Raw genomic sequence first — 25,956 nt, 5'->3', positions numbered from 1 at the left:
TTGTTTGTTGAACACTGAAGCCCTAGAAAATCTGCTCTGAAGGTACAGTGACACCTTGCCTGGTATTATTAGCCAGCAAGAGAAGGGTTTCAGGGCCTCTGATGGTAACAAAGACAGCTGCCTGTCCCTCTAATCCCACACACCCAATAACTCAACCTTCCAGATAAAATCAACACTGGACTTGAAGGTTGAAGAGCTGTGTTTTTAAACAACCATGAAAGATAATAAGCACAGGCTTCAATAAAAGGCTTGAAAATCCAGAAAGGCATTATCGCCACTGCAAAGCCATCTTAATCAAACCTTCCAGGAAGGACCACTAATTGCTAGGCTCTCGTGAATTAGGAAAGAATGGAAATTTTACCATAAAACTGCTTTAAAAATGAGATGACAGGCACAATGCTTAAGTGTTCTCCTTAAAAGAAAAAAAATTGAAAAAATTTAAGAAAATCAGCCTAATTTCTTAAAACCTGATGTTCAAAACACTTCCGATTTTCCTTTTCAGATGTGCTTCCTTTTTTATTTCCTTGTGCCATACTATCGTTGTGCCAATATCACAATCTGCCTTTAACCTGCCAAAGAGATTCTTATATGGAGAACATCTCTTTAAAGAAAGTAAAATCACTAAAGAACTCCAAATACAGGTACAGAAACAGCTAGCTGTCACTTAAAAGATGCCTAATTACTGGGGCTTAGGTATCCTCTGAGAAGAGCACAGAGCCACTCTCTCAGGCACAGCAGAAGTCCTTTTAAGCCAATTGACATCCTGCACTGGCGGTTTTAGACCTACACATATGTCTCTGTTAGGGGGAAGAAACTCACACAATCACAAACTCTAGAAAGAACATGAGAGAAAATGAGGACAACAAAAGTCTAAAAAATAATTAAAAGAAAAAGTTAATACAAGAAAGCCAGTGAGATGACAAATGGCAAGTGATTGCATTAATGATGGGAACTATGAATATTTATTACACAGTAGTTATAAATAGAAAGAATGAAAAACCAGACAGTACAGATGGGGCAAAAACTCAGAAAGCTTTAAAATAAATAAATAAATAAATAAATAAAAATAAGGCTGGGGCTATAGCTCAGTGGCAGAGGGTAAATATAGCATGTGCACAGCCCTGGGTTCAATACCCAGCACCATATAAAGTAATTTTAATAATTAAAATAAAATTCTAAAAAAAGAAAGGAAACAAAAACTTTAGCCTCAGATAATACTGTTTAAGTAAAGCTCCCCTGGTAGAAACTTTGATCTAAGATAAGATAGGATGATAAAGAAGGAATTTCCTTACACAAAGTAAATAAATAAACAGCAAAGACTACTCAGAATGACAGGAAGACCATTCAGCAGAAACAGTCAGGTTGACCTTTGCTTAGGATGTTTGAAATAGGAAGATATGTCTCCCCAATCACTATCAAGGGTTAGTGTTCTGCCTTCCCAAGTCCCATTCCCCTAATGAAACATTTAAGGCAAGCTAAGTGTTTAATTTGTATATATCTTGGGACCAAAGAAGGAAAAACAAACATACAAGTAGAATTAACCCCGAAATATGTGGTCAGGTATCACAACTTTTTTTATTCCACTACAAGCTGAGGACTTCTGAGAAAGGTCACCAAACTGGATTAACAGTTTATTTAGAAGTTTCAAGACCAATACGGAAAACCCCTAATCTGACAATACTTAATGAGCAAAAGAAAAAAAATACTACCATGCAAGTAAACAGTTATTTTATGTATAAGCACAGACTCTTCTAAATTGTTCTTTCCAAACAGTTTAACAGAGGCAAAGAAGCCATAAAGGCTAAATTACCAGCAAGGCACAACTTCTGGGCTGTAATTTTTAATTAGATAAGACTCCTTACGGCAAGTGCCACAGCATTTATAGTATCTACTATAGATAGGAAAATGGATTTGTCTTATAAATGTATAAACCCATTACATTTTATACTTTGTTTTTCCATTAACCCCACAGACAAGGACTATCATCACACAGTATCAATATTATTTCCTCAGCTTAAAAGTTACAAAAATTCAACAATAACACCAACTCAATTATCATTCAAAGTAAAGTGATTTCAGTGCTGCTTTTCAAAGGCCGACGATACAGCAGGCCTCTCCAGCTACTACTTCAGCTGAGGTCCAGGGCTTGCCTGGGACACACTAGTTCCAAGACATCACCATCCCTGTGACCCTGTACCAGTTGCTTCTCTTATCTAAACCTCAGTTCTCCTCCTTCCAAAAAGAAGTGACAATGCCAACATTATTGGGAAAATTAAATAACACACAGAAAGAAAAAAAAAAAGAAACAGACTCATCCCATCAGCAAATGAGTATCAAATATCCATGACATTCTGAAAGAACAAAAGAGAGAAAAGTCCAAATTTTTACTCAAACAAATTCACCAAAAGAACCCCAAAATGCTGTTGTTTTCAGAAACATTTATTCAGTACCCACGAGGTGCAAAAGACTGTGCTGGACAAATAAGACCTATGGAGAGGAAAAAATGCCATCTCTGCCCTCAGGAATGCCGCCAGGGGACTCCTCACCTCGGATCCAGGCAGCACAGAGTCATGGCGAGCTAGCTGCAGCAGGGAGGGCTTGAGTTTGTACTTTACTACCCCAGTTTCCTCCTTTTTTCAAGTGAAAAGGACCATAAAATGAGGTTGCTAGTGTCAGTGATGAAGATAGCAGGCACCATGAGCCCCTAGGCCTGGGCCCCCGGAGGCCAGGGCTCCCTGGACAGGAGGACACAGGGGTCACAGTAACCACCTGGAACAAGCTGGATGTGGAGATCCAGCTCCGTGACCTGGTGGTGCCAGCTCTGTGCTAAGACTTGTGGGGATGGCGGTGGTGTTGCTGCTGCTGCTGCTGCTGCTGCTACTACTACTACTGCCGCCACTAGGGATTGAAACCAGGAGCATTCAAACTTCAAGCTATACTCCCAGCCCTTTTTACTTTTTTATTTTGAAATAGGGTCTCACTAAGTTGCTGAGGGCCTTGCTAAATTGCTGAGACTGGCCTTGAACCTGTGATCCTCCTGTAACAGCCTCCAAGTACTGGGATTACAGGCATGTGTCACCATACCTGGCCTGTGCCAAGACTTTTTTTTTTTTTTTTTTTTTGGTGGTGGTACTGGGGTTCCTGGAAGCCCTTCTACCTCCTGGGCTACACTCCCAGACCTTTTTTTTTTTTTTTTTTTTGGAAACAGAGTCTCCTAAGCCAGCAGGGCTGGCTTCGAACCTGCTGTGCCAACACTTTTTAAAGCATGTCTGAGCATTATCTTAATAATCTTTATGACTTTTCCAGGTAAAGATTATTATCCTTGCATAGAAAAGGAAAGAGACTGAGGAGGCATCATGCTGAGGACTGTAAATTGTGAGTTGGGGTCCAGAGCTCCTGCTCCTCCCTGAGTTCCCACCTATGACCCAGCATTGCTCCCAGCCACCAGGCAGCACACAGAGTTAAAACCAGACATGCATGTACCAACCATCAGTGAGTCTCAAAGGAAAATACCCTTCCCAACCAAGTGCTAAAGGAACAAATTCTGTAACTCATTTCTCTTGCCGTTCTCCAATATTCATTGGAGGTTCATAAATATTTCTCAGAATCCCAACTAGACATAAATGCCATATTCTAATTACAATATCTCACAGGACTTATTTGTGGCTCTCACTACAGAAATGTTTAATATACGTATATACTCTAAAAGCAAAGGAATGTCAACTAGAAAATAAAGCAGTATATATCTCTTTTTCTTTCAACCTAAGTTGTAAAGTTCTTCAAAATAGCCTTAAAATAAGCAGAATTGGCAGTTTTCTCATATAACATGCTTAAGAAACTCATCAAGAGCCGGGCATGGTGGTGCACATTTGTGATCCTGGCATTAGGGAGGCTGAGACAGGAGGATCGCAATTCACAGACAGCCTCAGCTACTTAGTGAGGTCCTTTGCAACTCAGTGAGACCCTGTGTCAAAATAAAGAATAAAAATTAGGGCTGGGGGTATAGCTCAGAGGTAGAATGCCCCTGGGTTCCATCCCTAGTATCAAAGATGAAAGAAGGAATGAAAGAAGGAAACTCATCAACCAAACTTATTAGAAATGTTTGAGGTAAGCTGAGCATGGTAACACACGCTTGGAATGCCAGTACTTGGGAAGCCGAGACAGGAGGATCATAGGTTTGGAGTCAGCTGCACTTGAGGGACTCCACAACTTAGTGAGACCCTATTTCAAAATAAGGAATAAAAAAATAGGGCTGGGAGGTGTAGCCTGGAGGTAGAATGCCCCTGGGTTCAATCCCCAGTACCACACACACACACAAAAAAAAAATATTTGGTGTATCAGGAAATAGGAATCTCACTATCATGTACAATTATAATTCACCAATTTAAAAATATATATAAAAAGCTAAAAAGCATCTGAGGACTTTCTGGTTATTAAATAGCTAGAGAAATTGAAACTATTTCAATTTAAATACATTCATTAAAATTTTTATATTGAAAAAGTATTCATCTGAGAGCTAAAGAAAAATAACAGCTTTCATTTAGAAAGTTACAAGCATCAAGAGGAAAAAAAAAAAAACATTTCATAGGAAACCAGAAGAGATAAAAAAAAATCACTTGAAGATGAACTAGATTATATATCTACCCATAGGAAATCTCTGAAAAATACTAGAACCAGTAAAGTTTAGAAAAAAACAGCAAAATACAAAATAAATTTATAAAAGCTTTAGGAGTAAAAACAATAGAAACTGTTTCTCATTCTTAACTAACAATTATTGTTCAAAAGATGCCTCAAAATAACATTAAAAACAAAAAATAAGAAATCAAATGCTTTACCTAATATGTAGAAACTAGAGAGAAAATGGGTCATAGGAGGAACTCTAGACGAAGGAGATTCTATAGATGAGCAAATAAGGCGACCTAACTGAGGAGATGGGAGGGGGGAAGAGGGAAATTCTCTAATGCACATGATGTACTTTAACAAACATATCAAAGTCAATCACTAAGCCAAACATGAGAAAGAGGGAGGGGGAGGGAATAGGGTGGGAATTCCGGAAGGGCTAATTGGTTGATGTGTGCATGTATTGTATGTATCCACCATCTTGTACCCCATTAAGATGTATGACTACAATGTCCAAATAAAAAAAAATTTAATAATATTAAAGGCAGATTTTTTAAAAGTCAGTAAAGTTAAAAAGCAATAATACTTTATGATGTGATCTTTATGGAAAGAAAGAAGACCTGAGTGCATCAGGACATATTCTGTTGCTGCCCTGGTGGTGGGGAGACTAAAATGAAATGGACATTCTTTTTAAAAGACTGAAAAATTGTCTTTTTGCTAACTAGAAAACTGTGTTTTTTCTAAACTTTCCATTTTTTCTACACTATCCGTATTTTTATCTTTCCATTAATGATCAGGTATCATTTTAAAATGGAGAGATATAATACTATTATAACTGGCAAAAATAAATAGATAAGCAGTCATCAAATATAATCTTTGAGTTTTCAGGTTGTATCTTTAGTCAAATACCAGTTTTCTTAAACCCCTGCATATGTACTGAGTTGTTACAGAAAATGGATTTAAAAGCACCAAGAATATGAAATATCATTAGACCATGACTGAGCAGTAGGCACAGAAAACTGACTTAGTTTCATTTCTTGCCCTTCCTTGACCCTTAAGATAAATTTACAACCAGGATGAGCACCTCCTTGGAGGCACCGGGTTCAGAGGTGAAATGCCCAGTGGAGGTGGAAGCCGCTGGAGGTTCTCGAGTGCACATTAAACGCTTCCCAAACAAGCAGCAGGAAGTGCTGGCAAGCACACTCATTTTAAAGGTAAATATTAACTTAATGAGCCTGGTGACCAGAAAACTGGTTCCACTCTCTTGAGATTTTCATTTCCCCTCCTCTTCTCATCAAAAAGCAAAAAACACTAAAAAGGAAAAAATTCTCCTCTTTTTTAATTCAAATCACACCAGAAAAGAATCTGAAATCACTTTTCATGCACACTCAACTAATGGTAAAAGCAAAAGACAAAATAAATGAGAGGACGTGCAGGCCAGAACTAGTCCCGAGAGCAGTGGGCGGCACGTGGAGGCCCAAGTTGATTTTAGGGGCCATGAGTCTGTCCAAGCAACGCAGACTCAGTCATTATAAAGCATCTCCATCTCCTACCTGTGGCTTTTCCCTTCTTCCCTTACTGTACCCACCATGAATGAAAAGGGTGCTATGTTTGTCTCATTGGAAGATGGCACTAAAAGTCACTAAGTTTTCAAGATGCAGTGCGTAGGTCTGAAAGAGTTCATGCCAGAGAAAACGCAGAGGCTGGCAGCTGAATCATTTGTTGTAGACAAGATCTATCTATATGTCCCCACCAAAATCAAGCAGTTTGGGGTACAGGGAGGGGTTGGGGGCAAAAATCCAATGGTATTGAAAACAGAAGAAGAAAAAGGAAAAAAAAGTGGTCTATTTCTTTTCTCAGCATACACCCTATCAATATAAAAGAATGCAAAATATTTAATGTCTCTCCCCCATACCCACCTAAAGTCCCGTCTTTTTTTTCTAAGATGTAAACATTTAAAAGATATGCCTGCATTCTCTGTATTTTAACCTTCACAAAGATTTCAGCTATCACAATATGAAATGAATGCGAAGGTAGAATCCAATGCACAAGCTAAGAATCCAAGTTTATATATTCAGGACATGAAAGAAATTAATGACTCTATTAACCAGCAATTTCTGTTCAATATTAACCATTTTTGCCTTGCTTGATGAAGGCACTGAAAGATATTCTGACACTGTTTCCTACACCTGCCAGTCAAAACATTCGCCCACACCTCCCAGCCTGACCCAGTCTGGGCTTCACAGAGGTGGTCCACAGCACCTCATCCAACAGCTACCTTTCCACAGCCTGCACCTACTGTCTGTAGAGTCCTGCTATCAGGTCAGAAATTTTTATTAAACAAATTCCTCTTAAAGGATCAAGTTTACATCTCATCAAACAATTCCACCCAATCCCCACCTCATCCAGATTTTTAAAAGAACAATGAAAACAGCTTTTAAAAATCTTGAAACTGAAATCTGAAATTTAAAGAGAAACTTAAAAAAGAGATGCCTTTGATTTTTACAAGAGATCCCTTTTATTTCACAATAACTAGTCAATTACACTCTCCTCAATAATATTTTTATTAGCGTTATCATTTAATTTCCTAAAGCGTCAGTTTCCTCTCAATAAAATGGTTGTAACTTGGCTCAAAAATGACTTAGGTGTGCTGCAGGAATCTTTTAGGTTCACTTACTATCATGCCTTCCTTATTAGGGAAAACGGCTAGGATTACTACAAATGTCTGCTACTTTTCCATAAAACCTTTAGGTCCTTCCCAGACTAACTGCCACATAGTACACAGTACTTCCAGGAGACAGCCAGGGAAAATGTTATGCATGCGTACATAGACTGCCAAGACTGTGCTGGAACCCTAGATTAAACAGCTTTCTAGCTGGGGACTCTGAACAAGTTACACATAAAACCTCAACGATCCTCAATTTTCCTATTTTCCTCTTGTATTTCCTTTGTCCAGCTGTTTTCCTACACACAGAGGATAGCCATGTCTTAAAACGATAGAGTCATACTCTACATACAAATGTTGTTTTCACTGTAACACTGTAGTTTTTATTTTATGCTTCTTAATATTTTATACATTTTCTGTGATAAACCGAACTAGTTTTCATAAACTATTCAAATAAAAATATGTAATGCAATAAAATGGGGGAACGTTCTGAAACTAGGGGGAAAAAAAGGTCTGGGATAACACTGATATGCCTACGTTGCCAGAAAAAAAAAAAATCAAATAGAAGAAAATGTACAGATAAGATGATATATAAGGGAAATTAAGGGAAAGCTGAAGAAAGCAAAAGCGAGTCAGCCAAAAACATCGTCATCCAATTAATATCAGTCATGTGAATTTCAGTATTTGTATGTTCTAATAACTGCATAGAAAGTATTACAAGCTACACTATATCTCCCAAAGTACATATTTTTTTCTTTTTATGCTTAGCATACTTTTTATGTTGTACATACAACACATCATTTAGATAAAGAAATGCAAACCTCTTGAGGAAAGTTCTGAACTCAATTAGGATGCCTGGGGACAGGCCACATGTTACCAAGCCTTTTGCACACCTGAACCCCGAAACCTAATGATCCAAGGGTGCTCATCTGTAAGACTGAACAGTCCGCCTTTTAAGAGGAGATAATCAAACACTGCAGGATATTCTCCATCATACTCACTGGAAACAATATAAAGCAAGGTATTGAGCTGGAGATGAGTACCTTTATCACAAAAGAACTTGTAACTCAGTTCTTGAATGACCATTACTAACATATGATTTTATCTCATCAATTGTATTTCTTTTCCATCTATAATTCTTTTTAATTAATGAAAAATTTTGTCATTAAAACCAAAAAGTATAATTCATTTTTATCTACTATAGAGTAATATATACTTATCCCTTTGTTAAAAATTTTTGTATCACTTAGTTTTCCTTTAGACTAAAATACCTGGAAGGTTATTTTGATATTAATAAATGTGAGTTAGATTTGTTGTCACATTTTTGTACAGGTACATAACATCATTTGGGGATTTTGATTTCCCCAATATCTCCCCTTTCCCTCCCATTTCCCTGGTTCCCTTCCTCTATTCTACTGGTCTCCCTTCCAAAGACTGTATTTTCTGAATCAAAAATTAGAATGCATAATCTAAAATCTAGAGAGGGCTCATGATTGTACCAACATCCATCTTTACTGCCTTTCAAATAACTAGTTCAGTAATAGACATTTCTTAAGAGTGGTTCTCAATCATTTTATCAACTAAACACACTTGAGGGATATAACACACTCCCAGAAGTCACCCCAAATAACTATAATAGTACTATTTTAAAGATGTTTGGCTTTGAAGAAGGGAAATGGAAAAGAAAAAGCCCTGAGTCAATTTTTGTTTTGTTTTTGTACTGGGGAATGAACTCAAGGCATTCTACTTCTAAGCTTTACCCCCTGACCTTTTTATTTTTTTATTCTGAAACAGGGTCTTGCTATGTTGCTGATGCTAGCTGGAACCTACAATCCTATTTCAGTCTCCCAACTTGAGCCAAACTCTTACCTTCACCATGGCCTATCACTGCATGACAGCACTGGTACAATCTCCTTTTTTGAAAATCCTCTAAAATAGAATAAACAATGCTCAAAGATAACTAAGTTATAGTCTGCTCTTGAGGCAAGAAAGAGTCGAGAGGAACATATTTCGGGTTGTTTCCACTGAGACATATGTCATGGGTGATAATTTCATACTTGGCACATTCCCACAGGCAAACTCCGGAGCATGCCAAATTCCTGGTACTCTAACTGCAACTCTGCCCCTTTCTTTTCCACTCCAGAGAATCATCAAAACACAATTATGAGGCTGACATCAATCTGCTCTGTTTTATTTTTTTTTTAGGAAATTAGTTGCACACTTCAGTATTTCAGCTGATCAGAACATAGCATTGTGTACCAACATATCTGAGGTCTGTTAAGCTACAATGAGCATTCCCAAACACTGAAAATGAGGATACCTTCCAAACATCACACTTTACAGACAACTCACATGAAGGTCTCTACAGACTGAGAAAACACAATTAACCACATAAAACTAGAGACCAAGGTTCCCTGGGTTCTCTGTCCAAGTCTCTTTCAATACTTACAAGTATTCTTTGTAAAACTTGGAAAAGGAAGTCAAATATGTACTTTACTGGTGCATTTTTGCTGGGTATACAAGAACAGACTGATATAATGGTTTTCTATTTTATTCTAATCATATGAGCATAAAAACCTTTAAAAGATTTTGTTTCAAAAGCTGGTCATGGTGATGCATTACTGCCATCCTAGTTTGTCAGAAGGCTAAGGCAGAAGGACTACCAATTCAAGGCCAGCCTGAGCAAATCAGCAAGACCCTGTCTCAAAATAAAACCTTAAAAGACCTGGGAATGTAGCACAGCCACAGAATGCTTGACTGGCATACACAAGACTCTAGATTCAACCCCCAATACCAAGAAAAATATAAAAATAAGAGATTTTGTAAATACATTTCTTACCTACACATATAAGAATTTAAAGTAGCTTTTTTAAAAAAAGATGAAAATTACTAACCTCTTTCTTCTCTCTCTGTGTTTGTATGTGTATATGTTTAATGGGGACTGAACCCAGAGGCATTTTACCTTTGAGCCCCATTTTATTTATTTTATTTTTTTTTTATTTTATACAGGGTCTCACTTAGTTGCTGAGAGTCTTGCTAAGTTACTGAAACTGGTCACAAACAAGTCCTCCTAACTCAGCCTCCCAAGTACTGGGATCACAGGCATGTGCCACCATGCCCAGATAGTAATTTCATTATTTTTAAAAATTAAGCATATAATGTTGAACTATAAGACACAGCAACCAATAGTACCGCCATCATTTAACATAGTTAAAACATTTTTAGAAAAAAAAAAAAACAGGATCCTATGCTTTTAAAAAGAGAATAATTAGAAAATTAATAAACTCTGCAGCTGGGCCCTTCTTGTACTTGTTGGAGAAAAATCCTACATTCTTAGTCTGTATAGAAACACTTACTACATCAGAGGTCAGCTTTCTACAAATGAATTCAAACATGCAAATGAGAACATGGCCCAGGAGAGGACACTCACCACCCTTACAGGAGAAACTTTCTGCATCCTAATGAGCGTGCTGTCAGGACGCGTGGTGCTCACAACATAAAGAGACACCGCTCAGGCTTTCGACTTCTCTACCATTCTGCCTTTGTGAAATGACAAATATGAAAGGGTCTAATTCATCCAAATGTCTTACACTTTCCACTCTGTGACATGTGCCTCCTCCCCAAATCTTTAAGAACACTACCCAGACATCCTAGCCACTGTCTGGAACTAGACGTAATTATGGTAATTGTGTCTACCATAATTAGGGAGTTGGCAAATCTGATCAAACATTTATAGAAAGAAAAAAAAAAAACAAAACACAAAGAAAGTTTTAAGCATCCAAAAATTTTTAACTAAATTGCCAATGAGAGTGTTAAGGAAGTGAAGTTCTTCGTCAACCACTCAAAATGTTGAATCTGAAATATAATAACATGCTGGATTTCTGCCATAGTCAGAGATTTCTACGAGATAGGTTCATGACATGTAGGGTTGGCAGGTTTGGCCATGGCAAAAATAAAACAGAACATAAAGTAATATAAAAATCTTCCTATAAGAGAGAGATTGAATCTCTTCCCAAACCCAACACAGATAGTAGTGATTGGTCAGCCCATGAATGCACATGAAATTAACTTCTATGAATATGACCACATCAAAAACCAAGTTGGGAGCATTTCCAGGATCCAACATGAACCCAGCTTCAGGAAGCACTTGCAAAAGTCTTCAGAGGAAAGGGAATTGACAAGAAAGACGTTTTGTGAAGTCTGGAGTGGGAAGACTAGGAAATGGAGCAGGAGACTTAGAACAGGAAAAAGAACACACTCTTCTCTCTGATCAGCTGGGAAGGGAAATAAGATTGGAGCAAATGACATTACACACACAGGCAGGGAGTTGATTCCTCATGGTATTAAGTGTCCTAAAAGCTGAAGGGTGTTAGAGGTTGAATTGCGTCCATTAGAAATACCTATGTCTCATCAAAATGGCCATACTTCCAAAAGTGATCTACAGATTCAATGCAATACCCATTAAATTACCAACATCATTCCTCACAGGCATAAAAAAAATCAGTCCTGAAATTCATTTGGAACAACAAAAATCCAGAATAGCCAAAGTAGTTCCCAGCAACAAAAAAACTTGCACAAAGAATCACAATAACTGACTTTAAACTATACTACAAAGCCATAGTCATAAAAACAGCATGATACTGGCATAAAAACAGATACATAGACCAATAGAGCAGAAGAGAAGATTCAGAAACAAATCAACACACTTACAGCCAACTGAATTTTGACAAAGGGGCCAAAAACGTAAACTACAAAAAGAGCCTGTTCAACATATGGTGTTGACAAAACTGGTTAACCATATGCAGAAAAATGAAAATAAATCCTACTTTCTCACCTTCCACAAGAGTCAATTCAGGATGGATCAATTCAGGATGGGTTATGTATACAATGGAATTCTACTCAGCCATAAAGAAAAACACAATTACATCATTTACAGAGAAATGGATGGAACTGGAGAACATTATGCTAAGTGAGATTAGTCAGTCAGAAAATAAGAAGTCAGATGCTCTCCCTAATATGCAGAAGCTAGGAAGAAAATGGGTCATAAGAGGAACTCTAGACGAAGAAGGAGATACTATAGATGAGCAAATAAGGTGACCTAACTGAGGGGATGGGAGGGGAAGAGGGAAATTCTCTAATGTGCATGTTCTTTAACAAACGTATCAGTACAAATTACTAAGCCAAACATGAGAAGGAGGAAGGAGGAGGAAATGGGACGGGAATTGGGTAAGGGCTTATTGGGTGATATGTGCATGTATGCCTCCACCATCTTGTACCCCATTAAGATGCAGAACTACAATGCACCAATAAAAATTTTTTAAAAAAGAAATACCTATGTCCAAGTCTTCTGTCCCAGCACCTCCAAAAGTGACCTTATTTAGCAAGAAAAGTTACCATCTTGTACCCCATTAAGATGCAGAACTACAATGCACCAATAAAAATTTTTTAAAAAAGAAATACCTATGTCCAAGTCTTCTGTCCCAGCACCTCCAAAAGTGACCTTATTTAGCAAGAAAAGTGACCATCTTGTACCCCATTAAGATGCAGAACTACAATGCACCAATAAAAATTTTTTAAAAAAGAAATACCTATGTCCAAGTCTTCTGTCCCAGCACCTCCAAAAGTGACCTTATTTAGCAAGAAGGTTGTTGCAGATGTAATTCGTTATGTTAAAAGGTAGGTCATGCTGGAGTATGGTGAGACCCTCATCTTATTTGATTGCTATCCTCATACAAAGGGGAAATTTAGATAAACAGACACTCATTAAAAGGAGAAGATGACCATCTGCAAGTAAAGGAGAGATCCCTGCCTCAAAGCCCACAGAAGAAACCAACTCCAGGCAGATGCCCTGATTTCAGACCTCTGGTCTCCAGAACTGTGAGAAAATAAAACTGCTGTTCTCAAAGCCACCCTGTTGGTGATATTTTGCTAGGGCAGACCTAGAAAGCTTACACAGAGATAAAAGTATCTTTTAATTGTATGGGAGTGGGTAGCTAGAAGGTTTGAGGGAGACCGACAGGGTTCAGCAGGAAACTGGCCAGTGATAAAGACAGAAATACAAGATGGTCCACAGTTGCCTGAGGTTCCAGCTAAGGCTGGAAATAAGAAATATATTCACAGAGTGACTCCCTCCAGGAGCCTTTGGCAGCCACTAGGAGAGAGAAATAAGGTAAGAGTTGAAATGGAGGGTTGGCAGAGTAGGTTACAAAGCCCAGGGGAAAGGCTGCTGAGGATGCTAGCAAGAGAGAGATGCTGCACCAAATGGGTGGGGGAGAAAAGAGAAGATGGGCCGTGGACTGCCTGGGAGAAGGAAATGGGGCAGGCAGAGAAGGGGCCTTCCAGTCAGGAAGACAGCAAGAAAAGATACAGGGAGAACTGCAGGACTGAGAGAGGTGAGAAGGAAAGACAGTGACAGGGACTTACTATCTTAAACTTAGGGCAGTCCCACTGAAATGAACCAGATCCTCCAGAATATGAGGTGAGGAAGTCAGGAACTTATTATTCTAAAAACAAGTCATTAAATCAAAAACTGAGACTCAAAAATTCACCAGAAGTCACAGTGTATATATTGCTGCCTTGGAAAGAATGGAATATACTTGGGTGCATGGATTAGGCACTTATTGGGAACAAATAGCTAAAATAAATTTTGTAAAGTTTTGAAATTCTATCATAGACATGAAGTTCACACTGCAAGCCATATCATAGTGTCATGAAAAGCATTGTCTCCACTAAAAATTATAACATAAGAAACCAATCTCTCACCTTCAATCTGGCTTTTCTGACAATTATTTACTTAGCCCCTTCATTTTTGCTAAGTACTATATAAACCCTGAGAATCCAAACATCAAGAAGTTGGGGGGGGGCTAAAATAATAATAATAATGTGTGTGTGTGTGTGTGTGTGTGTGTGTGTGTGTGTGTGGTACTGGGGATGGAACCCAGGGGCTTTTCTACCTCCAGGCTATACTCCCAGACCTATTTTATACTTTATTTGGAAACAGGGTCTTATTAAGTTGCTGAGAGCCTCACTAAGTAGTTGAGGCTGGCTTCGAACCTGTGTGATCTTCCTGTCTCAGCCTCCCAAGCACCGGGATTACAAGTGTGCACCACCACACCCAGCTTTAAATAATAATATTTTTCACTTGAGACAGCCTCATAAATATTAGACCATCCAAATCAAAAATGTAGATTAAGCCCACAGAACATACACCAGCTAACATTTAAGTTAAGGTCCAAAACCACAATGAATGCAAGGCAAAGTAATCATTCTTGGAATGTCCTCTCTCCAGTTTTAAAGGGCTTCAGCAAAATGCCCCATCATTTGTTTATCTTTGTAAATACCTGAAAGCCTAAATACTTAAGTTCCAAAATGGTCACATATAAACACACACACACACACACACACACACACACACACACACACACCACAATTTATTTTTCCTCAAGGTCAGGTCAAATATTTATACTCACTCTAGAGGAATCTAGATTCCACAGGAATCAGGGAGTGGCAACTAAACTCCAGCTCAGCACCCTGCGGAGGCCCTGGAGGGCACTCCTTGAGATAAGCTCATAAACAGTGAGTAACAGGAGGGTTGCCACACCTTGCTGCATATCTAAGAAACTGACCTGGCCCTTGAGTTTGGAGACTCAAATCTGCAATGAATTCCAATGGAGTGTAGACTTCCCAACTCCAGAGGAGGAAAACCAGGCGTTCAAGACATCTTCTAGCACTTTACACATAAACTGAAAATTATCACAGAACTCAAGTTCCTTCCTACTTTTATAAGCAAGTATCTGGTGCTCTTTTCAGATCTTGCTGGAAACGTCATTTTATTCTGTTAATGTGGCTTAGAATCCTACTTTTAGAGCTAGGAAGCAGGTTGAAGACCATGGGTGAGATAAGCTAAGTAGTTTACTCAATATTGAGGGAATGGCAAATGAGGATCCACATTGCCTGACACTCAGTTTACCTTTCTCTCTACCCTGCAATAGACATTTTCTCAGATGTGATGGATATTTATTGCACATTAGCCATGTGCAACACACCCAGGGGTTACAGAGCTGAATGCTGCTAGAGTCACTAACTAAAGTACCCGATCTTGAAAAGATGTGTCATTTTACAGGCCTCTTTGCTGACCAGAAAAGTCGCAAGTCTCACTAAAATACACGCATCCCCTAAGTGTCCCCATTGTTTCTTCTAAGATGTGCTTGACAAGCTCCTTGATGTCCCTCAGCTTATGGAAAATTCCTTGTCCTGCTTAATTCAGCTGTAACAACCCAACTAACTCTCCCTAACAGCCCCCCTGTAGCAATGACTAGCTACCACCACCACCCCATTCCATAGAAGCTACATAAACTTCTAGTCTGTAAGCAGACATGGGCTCCAACCTTTCCTGGGGAGTCCCTCCACAGGTTTTAGTCCAATAATACCTATACTTCCATTGAGGTGACTCTGTCCCCTTCCTCCCGGAACCTTTCAAATGCACTCATCCCCTCATAGTGGGACTTGGAGATATTTTGAGTTTTAATAATTAAATCATCACATGGAACTTTGTATGGAATTTTAGAGGAATATCTGAAGTCAACTCTCCTCATAGGCCTAATTCTTAACGTCTAAGTTGAATCTTTCCATCCTCTTTGCAGCCCTTCCCACTACAGAAGGTGAGTATCTTGGCAAGACTACAAATGATGATGATGATGATGTCATTGATGGCAGCAATGATGATGATGATGATGATGATGATGATGATGATGATGATGTCATTGACGGCAGCAATGATGATGATGATGATAGCAGCAATGAAGACAATAATACCAACCATAAGACACTGACTCCATGTCAGTCATTATGGTGGAACCTCATATACATTGGTGTATTTAATCCTTTCAACTACCCTAAGAGGAATATACTATTATGTCTACTGTACAAAATATGCCAATTGCTCAATCAGAAGTTAGTTACAAGAAGGTTTACCCCCAGGCATGCCTACACTGCTACTATCTCCCAGGTTCTAGGCCTTGGGATTTTCTTTGATTATCAGTTGAAAATTACTCTGCCCCACCTCCCTGAATGTGTGTGTGTGTGTGTGTGTGTGTGTGTGTGTGTGTGTGCACTCACATGTGAGAATTGAACCCAGGGCCATTATACCTTCAAGCTACACCATCAGCCCATTTTTTAATTATTATTTTTAGGTTGCTGAGAATCTTGCCAAATTGCAGAGGATGGTCTCAAACCTGGGATTCTACCTCTGAGCTATACCCCCAACTCTATTTTTTATTCTTTATTTTGAAACAGGGTCTCACTAAGTTTCAGAGGGCCTCACTAAGTAAATGAGGCTGGCCATGAATCCTCCTGTCTCAGCCTCCCAAGTACTGGGATTACAAGGGTGCACCACCACGCCTGGCTCAAGTCTCACAAGTACTGGGATTATAGGTGTGTGCTACCATGGCAGGTCCCCTCTGGATTTTAATGTCTTCATCTGTGAAATAAAAGAGTAGAAGAAGATGGTTTCCAATCACTCTTCTAGGTCTTCTCTGCTGATCTCTTGTGCCACAAAGGAAGGAAAACACTGTATAAAAGCTAAGGGTGATTTTTCTCTGAATTACCAAATTCAGACCTCCTAGCATGCAAAGACTTTAGAATAATATAAAGTTAGTGGAGTACTTACAGGCTTGTTACACCCTTATCCTTTTACATCATTAACCTTCATCTGGGTTCTAGTCTCCACTTTGTTTTTTAAGCTAATGGGACATACAGCCACATGAGAGAGTAACATATAGTCTTTAACTATGCTATTTAAAGAAGAGGTCTTTACTTCCTAATAATGACCAGGAGGAATTTGTTTTTAAAAAAAACAGAAAGGAGGCTTATGTTATAGGTTAACAGAAAAAAGCAGGATATAAATAATGAGCCATGATTTTAAACACAAGGAAAGAAACAAACATATTCAACTAGTGGATGTATCTGCACAAGAGGATTTAGAAGATTTTTTTCTCCTTTTTCCTTATTTTTCTTATTCATGTAAGCTAAAATTACCTCTATAATTAAAAAGGAGCCCTTTCTTTATGAAGAAAGAAAAGATGCTCAACATTCTCACAGTGATTTCTCCTGAGAAGAAAGAAAATACTTTCCTGAAAACATCTCAATAACAGTGTGGTAAAAATTCCAGAAATACAGGTTTGGAGAAAAACACCATTATTATCTACTATGAATGGGGAAAAAAATGTCCTCTATTGCCTCAGGTCTGGAAGAATTAAGTTTTAGAGGATGTCACAGGAATGCTGGCAGGGGGAGCTGTGGTGGATTCCAGGGACACAGCTTGCAGAGCTAGGTCCGGGAAAAGGAACAGGTGCAGCAGACAGAAGCAGCAGACTGTGGCAGCCAAGTGATGCGGGCCCATCCAGAAATCCTGGCCTGGACCGGGCTCTCTCTGAGTGGACCTGCCCGGCACTGGCCAGCCACACGGCCAGGGGTCATACCATGAGCACAGACACACTTTCCTCCCCAAAGCAGGGCAGCAGGGAACCAGTAACATATTTCAAAGGAATCTACAAGTGTTCACAACACTCTATGCTTTTGTTAGGCTGGGGGTAAACACATTGTGTAGATACGCCACTGTTTCTATGTAATTACCAATCTATACATACCTACCCATATGGCCAGGTTACAACACAGATCAACATCTGTGGCTTTGGATGGTTACAATGAAACACTTTACTCAAATAGCTCTCCAAACAGTAACAAGAACTCAGGAAAGATTACAATTTTAAAATCCACATTTGGATACTGTCAGTTACTTAGGAACCTGTCTCACTTCAGACAGAGTATTTTTACTACTCTGTAGCAAAGTAGATAAAAGACACATTTGATACACAAAGAATAGGGTCATTAGAAGAGGAAAAGTCAGCTTCCCCTTTGGGAAAAGGACCGACAATACTTGGCGTTCAACACATCACACCCACCCTGATTTGGCTGAGGTCTGCAAGGACACCAGGGTGCCAGCTTCCCAAAAGCTCCAGGCTTGCCCTACACACAACACATCACTCTGGGCCTCGCAAGCACTCTCCCCAGCAAGGAGGCCAAAACACAGAGGTCTGGTGTGTTTCTTAATGGGTTTGTTTACTGATTTAAGTAGACAAGTTTCCGATCATTGCTACAAAACTGCTTGAGTAACTATATAAAACTTGAAAATAACGTAATGTTACTAGACAAACAATACATCAAACTTATTTTGTTTGGGTTTGACAAAATTTGCTTCTTTTGTTTCTAAGTGCGAAGTTGGCAGCTACAGACTTCACCTAGCAGTAATTAAATACACCTAACATTAGATAAAGAAATTTAGCCTACCTCATCAAAGGTGGTGTCATCTTTCTTCAAAGCTACAAAATAAAAAGGGAAAGGAAACAGTTACAGTGAGACATCCGAAAGAAAGCAAATATCTAAGTTCTAGAAAACAGAAAATAAACATAGCAGTATGGTGTTTTCATTTCAGAAAGTAAACTTGTACCCCCACTTGAACAACAATGTGATAACACAAATAAGAAAACTGCAAATTCAAGGGAATTGCATAGCATGCATCTTCTGAAATTTTTTTCATAAATGTATAAATGGAACTATCCTCCCAAGTATGGGGAAAAGTGTGCATATCTTTCTTCCACCCCTTCTTTAGCTGAACACTTTAATAAAAATATAAAAGAAAAGTCAGGGGTGGTGGTGCATGCTTGTAGTCCCAGCATGTGGGAGGGCTAAGACAAGAGGATCTCAGTTCGCAGACAGGCTCAGCTACTTAGTGAGGCCCTTTGCAACTCAGTGAGACCCTGTTTCAAAATAAAAGAATAAAAAATAGTGCTGGGGGGGGTGTAGCTTGGAGGTAGAATACTCCTGGCTTCCATATTCCCAGTAACACACACACACACACACACACACACACACACACACACACACACACACAATAAAAGAAACACAGAGTAATCTTAAAGAAACACCACCACCCCCATAAAAACACCTGGTTTGTAAGCATATACCACCACGTTCAGATCTTAGGGTAACATCTTTTCTGCATAGTGCCCTAAATGAATAACATTACAGACGGAGAGACCTTCACGTGTGGTAATAAAAGGCCAAGTATGTAAAATAAGCACTGCAGAATGAGATGTAATTCAAACATTTGAACACGATACATTTTATAACAAAGTATTTCCCAAAAAAACCCAATACCTTCAAAATAGTTTATAGGAACAAATATTTCAAATTAAAATGTGCCTAGCTTCAAACCTAGAATTTTATCACTATAAAGAGAGAATATCACTTATAGTTAGCAACTATCTAGTTCCTTATAGTTAGCAACTATCTAGTTCCTTAAGTTTTATAATTACTTAGAAGGTTTCAGAATAAAGAAAATGTACAAAGTAACTAATTTATCTCAAACTACTAGTTGGAGAAATGTTTCAAATTTACAAAACTGTGCATGGGAGTTTACAGGTCTATTAGATAGTCTGAGCCTAGATAGAAGAACTTAGGTAGCTCTTATTTTGAAAGCTATGTTCTGGCAAAAGCAATAAAAAGCAAAGTATTTTGGTAATTAAGCTCTGAGAGAAGTAATGTGCCTAAATTGAAACTATCATATAAAAGCTTATAATGCACACTCTAGCAATCTTGAAAGGTTATTTTATCTGTTTCATAGCATAAATTTTTCTTTCCCAAAAGACCAAGAGGTATGTGATTGTGGTGGCGAATTAATCGGGAACACAGGTAGGCTGAGAAAGATAAACACCATTTATAAAAGTTCAGTTCTTAGTGTTTCCCTTTTGCCTAAGAAACTCATCTATAAAAGATTTTTCTACTTTATTAGAGAACAATTTATTCTGAATGGAAAATAAAAAAGACAGTCCTTTTTCCTGGTCTCAAATGGCTAATCCTGCATTCAGCTACTTGGCATATGTTTTATTACATATTTGATGTAATTTATGTTAAATCTGAAATAACCTATTTCGATAGAAAGATAAAAAAATACTTGATGATTCCTAATAGCTACATTTTTACAAGACTTTGATCTCTAACTTAAAAGTCTCTCTTTAAATCCCAGTCAACAATACTGACTGTAAATACTCCCTACTTCTTCAACCCAAGGTGTGTTCTTTAATCAACATCCTTGACTGAGGAGTCCTTGATGAAATATTAGTGATAGAATTCTAAATACAGACAAGTTGCTCCATCTAAAAGAAAACTAATTTCTTTGGAGTAGGAAATGAATAGTTCATTGATTTCAAATAAAGTCACCTATTAGATTATGATTATACAGCCTCATATCTAGCTCTTTTAACAAAGATTAATGAAGTGTATATTGTATGACTACCATGCATGATGCAAAACTATAGCAGCAAGCTTATAATTCAGAACACAAACTTTTAAATATATTTTCTCTACTTTAGTCATGATTTTTAAAAAGTTTTGAAATAAGCCATGTGTTTTCTTAAGCAGAGCTGATCTGCAGGTGATACCATCTTTTGGGAATTGCAAGCATGGAATTAAAACCATTTCTCGGTTGAGAAATGAAGCGAGCAAAAATCCAGACCATCCTGAACATTCAGATTGAATCATTTCCTTCTTATCTCCCAAGTCCTAACAATTCCCCAGCCCCTGGATAAAGAGGTAGGGTTTGGAGCAAACAAGAGGAGACAATAAAAGAAAAAATTAGAGGTGTCTTTGTTGTGATAGAAGAACAGGAAGCCAGATTCTCTCCACTTTGCAAAACTCTCAAGTCTCGGATACTACAAGGAGAACATTTTTAGACCAAGGGGCCCATTACTTAACTGAAATTTTGTGCATCTAGATTGATAACTATACCTGGTTTCATCTAAATATTGAATCCTCGTGCTGAAGAACACTTAATAGTGACAACAATGACCAATTAAAGGTGTCCTTGCTAGATGTTTATCAGATCACTGACAAATAAACTCTGACCTGTACATATACCACAACATCTTCTTATTGATTACCTTCCCCCACTGTCATTAATTATTCATGTAAATGTAAAACCACAATCGTCTTAAAGGATACCACAGAATAACAAGTCCGGTATTCTGGATTAACAAAGGGGTAATATTTTGTACCATTGAAGATGATCAGCTATTCAGACCTCTGTGCAAACTCTACTCCCTCTGGAAAGCATTCCACAAACTGACCAAGATGAAAAAGTGCTCCCCCTGGGTCCTCCAACGGAACAGCAAATCTCACTCATCTTCAGGGCATGGTTGGAAGTCTTACACTGTCAGTGCTCATTCATTGGCTTGTCTTCCCTTAAATTCCTTGAGAATGGGGACTAGGCACAGTGATCACTAAATCCATGTGCCAGAACAATACCTCACACACAGGAGGTGCTCCACAGTAATTTGTAGAAATAATGAGCTCTATTTCAATGGCAAAAGTATACCATCTTATATTTTGAATACATGAAAGTTTTGGCACATAAAACTTTTTCTCTCTTCTCTCTTTCTATCTTCTCTTCCTTCTCTTAAGTTTTCGGCACATGCCTTTTTCTCTCTTCTGGAAGTACCAAATTTAAATCTTTTTTTTTTTTTTGGGGGGGGGGGCAGTGCTATAGATCAAGCCCAATGGCCTCATACATGGTAGGCAAGGGCTCTACCACATCCCCAGGCCAAATTAAAATCTTTAAAACTGCATTATGAAAGGATATGGTATAATAGTTAAATTCAGTTTCTAAACCTTTAACCTTATATTTCTTTTTTACTGACAGAATGGGCTCATCAAATGACAACTAGAATCTACTCTTACAACACAAGATAATGAACCAAAAATTCAGCATAATTCCTGACTCTTCCATTCAGTTCTCTCATAGACCGCATCCTTTAAAGAAATGGTACACATGGGTTCATCTCAAACACTGTGGAGTATAAACTTCCTTTCCCTAGTAGATAATCTAGCTTAAGTGTGAAGAAATGCATTCAAATCAATATGAAGAAATGTCAGCTTGACCTTAATCATACAATGCATATTACAGAGCCTTTTTCCTCCTAAGAAAGAAAAGGAGAAATGGATTTTAATATAGCTAAACTACGCAATAATTAAATTCCTACTTGACATAGCCCTTTTTTCTTCAGTGAGAAAACTACAACATTCCTAAATAAGTGGCCATGTTGACACTAGTAACAGAAAACCATAAATATTCACTACTGAAATTGATGGTTGACTTTAAAATTCAATTACACCCATCTTATAAAAAACCATGGCTATATCATAGTTACTCCCTGACAGACGTCATAAATTAAGAGCACTGTGGCCTGAAAGCCAGTGGTTTTATTACACCTTTTATGAGATAATCTCAGGTCATCAGTATTTGGGATGGGTGGTGACTAAGTCAGCATGATCTCTGATGTGTGAATAAATTCAGAATTAGCATCCCTACTTTTGAATTAGGAATTATTATCATTAATAACAAACACTGGGCATCACATACTTTCACTGCCCTCCTTTCCTATAGATAAATGAGTAGTGATTTCTTACACCTAAACAATGGTATCATGCACATCATCAAATAGCCAGCTACACTTTTTAATCATACTACAAAAGCAAATAAAGTCAGCACATTTATTTCAAATGTCATCTTAAGTTGGCTAGAGGAAATTAATACAAATGCAACTTTGGGATTAGCCAACAGAAATAAATGGTTCACCCTGATCTCCTTATAAAGTGCTGATCAAGAAAAGAGGACCCTAGGGGATAAATGGAGAAATTGGAAGTATGACAAGATCCTCCAGCACTGACCTTTACCATGTAAAAGACACTGCATCAGATATTTTAGGTATCCCACCTCATTTAATTTTCACAACAACACTAATATTTACAGATGAAAACTCTAGAATTTAGGGAATTACTCCTGGTTGCCCAAGACACACACCACGCAGGGAAACTGGGGTTCAAACCCAGACCTGTTTAATTCCAAAATGCACCCTCTCTTCAGGCTGCCTATATCACAAAGTCTGTGGTCACTTATCCCAGCCTCTTGCTCTCTACCTGTAAGATCAGTTATGCCAGGATGATATGATCCCTAATCACGACAACGTACTGTGGACATTCGCTGAGTATTAAGTGCCACACGAAATATCATGTGTTTTATTTCACTAATTACCAATAACAAAACTGAGCTGCACATGAAATACTGAAGCTCCGAGAAGCTGAGGGCCCTACCTGAGGTCACTCCACTAGGAGTGCTAAGAGCAGGAACCCTGGTCTATCTGGCACGCAGCACATATTTTCAGCTCACTCAATATATTAAACCGTAGTGAAGGCTAACAGCCTCTAGCACCTCAAGACTTTAAATAATTATCAGAATATCTTCACTGCTTTTAATTTTGCACACACACACATGCACACACAAATCAAATAATAAACAAATAAAGACTTTTTTTTTTTACTGGATTGCCATTTCTAATGAACATCCTGGGCTTAGCACACATACAGTTATAATCACTTAAAACTTTAGTACCTCCTCTTCCAGTATTTGAGTATGAGATTTGCTACTCAGATCCACATCCTCCTTCAATACAAGGAATAATCAATTACGCTTACTTCACTGTACTATTTCCTAAAGGGAGGATATAAAATCTACTAGATCTTAGAAGACCTTTTTAACAAGAGTTGGACTCAAAAAGAGTTTCACATCACTAAAATCTCCATAAGCTAGAAAATCCAATTAACTATAATACCCTATTTGCCAGCATTGTAGTTAATCCAAATTTTACTGATTGTCCATCAAAGGCTTAAAATTATTTAAACATAAGGAATTTTTATATTAATGTCCTTGGTTTCTTACTGAGACTCAACTGCAATGAATTATTTAGCACAAAACTGGAAGGGCTCCAACAGAGTCATTAGCATTAGTAAATATACAGTTAATGTGCTTTAGAACAGGGCTTAATGGACTCCAGGCCCTGGCTCTGAGATGGTTTGGGTTGGGGGCTGAAACATCCTTGTTAATAATGCACAGGACTCAACACCTCGGCTCTCACGCTCTTCTTGGCTTCAAACTTCATATGGATGTAGGAACTCTCACAGGCGTCCCTAACTCTGAAGTGCATAACTGCAAATATCCAGTACACATTTTTAAAAAGGACCAAATATTGGCTTCACAAAAGAACCCACAGTCATCTTAGGGAAGGTTTTATATGTCCACATTAAAAAAAATAATAAAGAAAAAGAACGACGGAATTGTGACCCACGTTTTCCCTCTCTTGGAGTTTGCATATTTTACAATGAGCGAGTGGAAACTGGGGCTGTAATTCACATTGGCGCGCCTGGGCTTTATTTAAGGAATTAGCACGTTTATGATTAATTCCCATTAACACCTTCATTAACATAGATGGCGTGTAAAACAAAGGCTAGACAGCTTCTTGGGCACGGTGATGGGTTATGTATTGTGCTTCTGGGTTTCGCTTGCTGAACAGTTACCTGTATCAGAGAAAGTTACGACAGTAACTGGAAGCTATGTCTTCGGGTTAAAGGGGTTTTTATGGCCAATACTCGGAATCATACAAACCCACTCCACCTGACAGCTGTCACCCTCTTGCAGCCGATGACAGGGATTTACTTTTAAAGTAGCCTAAACATTCCTCCGAGGGTTTCTGTGAGTCGACTGATTTAAAGACAATAGCCCCTGAGCTCTAGAAAATGGAGCAAGTTCCAGAGAGACGTGTTCCTCCAGGTCCAGGCAACTTCACAGAACGCATCTCCCCCCGGCAGCAGGAAGGTTAAGAGCCCTCGGGACCGAAGACCCAAATCTCCCCTTCTAGGACCCGGAGTCCTGAACAAGAGGTCCCAGGGCGTCTGTCCCACTTCCCTTTGGGTTGGTTTTGTGAAACGAGAGCAGGGCGCACTCCAGCGTCTCACCGATACCGACTACACACCCAATACCGAAGCTGGCGCGGAAAAAATTAAACAAAATAACAGCCAGTGGCCGGGGCGGCGCAGAGCCGGGGGCGCCCCCGGCCGGGACCCTCGGGCGCTGGCGGCGGCAGGAGGGGCCCCGGCGGGGCGCCCCCGAGGGCCGACCCGGGGAGGGCGCCCGGCTCGGCGGGGACCCCCAGGTCCCGGCGCCCGCTCCGCGCCCGCGCGCCACTCACCGATGCGGCCGAAACTCTCCGACAAAGTTCTCCGCAACTTCTTCATCTTGCCGACCTTCTCGGCCGGCTGCGGCTCCAGGAGGTCGCACATCGGGACGCGGCGGGAGGACGCGGGCGGCGGCGCTACGCGGATCCCCGGGCCGCGCTCCCCATCGCGGGGGCCCCGCGCCCGCCCCGCGCCCAGCCGCGCATCCTCCTCCTTTGTGACCCGGGCGGGGCGGGGGCGGCGCGGCCGACGCGGGGCGCGGGGCTGCGCGGGCGGGAGGCCGGGGCCGGAGCTGCCGCGGTGCCCAGCGACAGCCGCCCGCGCTCGGGAGGAAGCCGGGGCGCGGGGCGCAGGACCCCGATCTGCCGCCCCCCGCCGCCGCGCTGCACCGCCCGCTGCACCGCCCGCCGCGCCGCCCGCGCGCGCCCCCTGCCGGCCGGCCGCCGCGCTGCAGGGTCCCCGCGGCCCATGCGGTGACGGGGCGGGAGGTGGGTGGAGGGCCTCCCCGCCTCCGGGACACGGGGTAGAGGCTTTGATTTTTTTTTTTT

The 25,956-nt window shown here is 39.6% G+C and overlaps 1 protein-coding gene across 2 annotated transcripts in view; it reads right to left on the bottom strand.

Moving 5' to 3' along the window:
• The window catches only part of CDK14 (cyclin dependent kinase 14), a gene marked incomplete at both ends in the record, with an annotated part of 505,411 nt that extends 479,898 nt beyond the window's left edge, over nt 1-25,513 (bottom strand). For both annotated transcript variants that reach the window (XM_080700879.1, XM_080700880.1), the window contains 2 exons: nt 18,632-18,663; nt 25,423-25,513. In XM_080700879.1, the coding sequence (XP_080557005.1) occupies nt 18,632-18,663; nt 25,423-25,513 (123 nt within the window). The remainder of the gene's footprint in view (nt 1-18,631; nt 18,664-25,422) is intronic.
• Between the last annotated feature and the right edge of the window lie 443 nt (nt 25,514-25,956).

Source organism: Muscardinus avellanarius (genome assembly GCF_963383645.1).
Source record: "Muscardinus avellanarius genome assembly, chromosome: 9".
Taxonomy (NCBI): domain Eukaryota; kingdom Metazoa; phylum Chordata; class Mammalia; order Rodentia; family Gliridae; genus Muscardinus; species Muscardinus avellanarius.
Note: the sequence above shows the minus strand (reverse complement) of the source record. Positions and strands in the feature narration are given on the sequence as shown.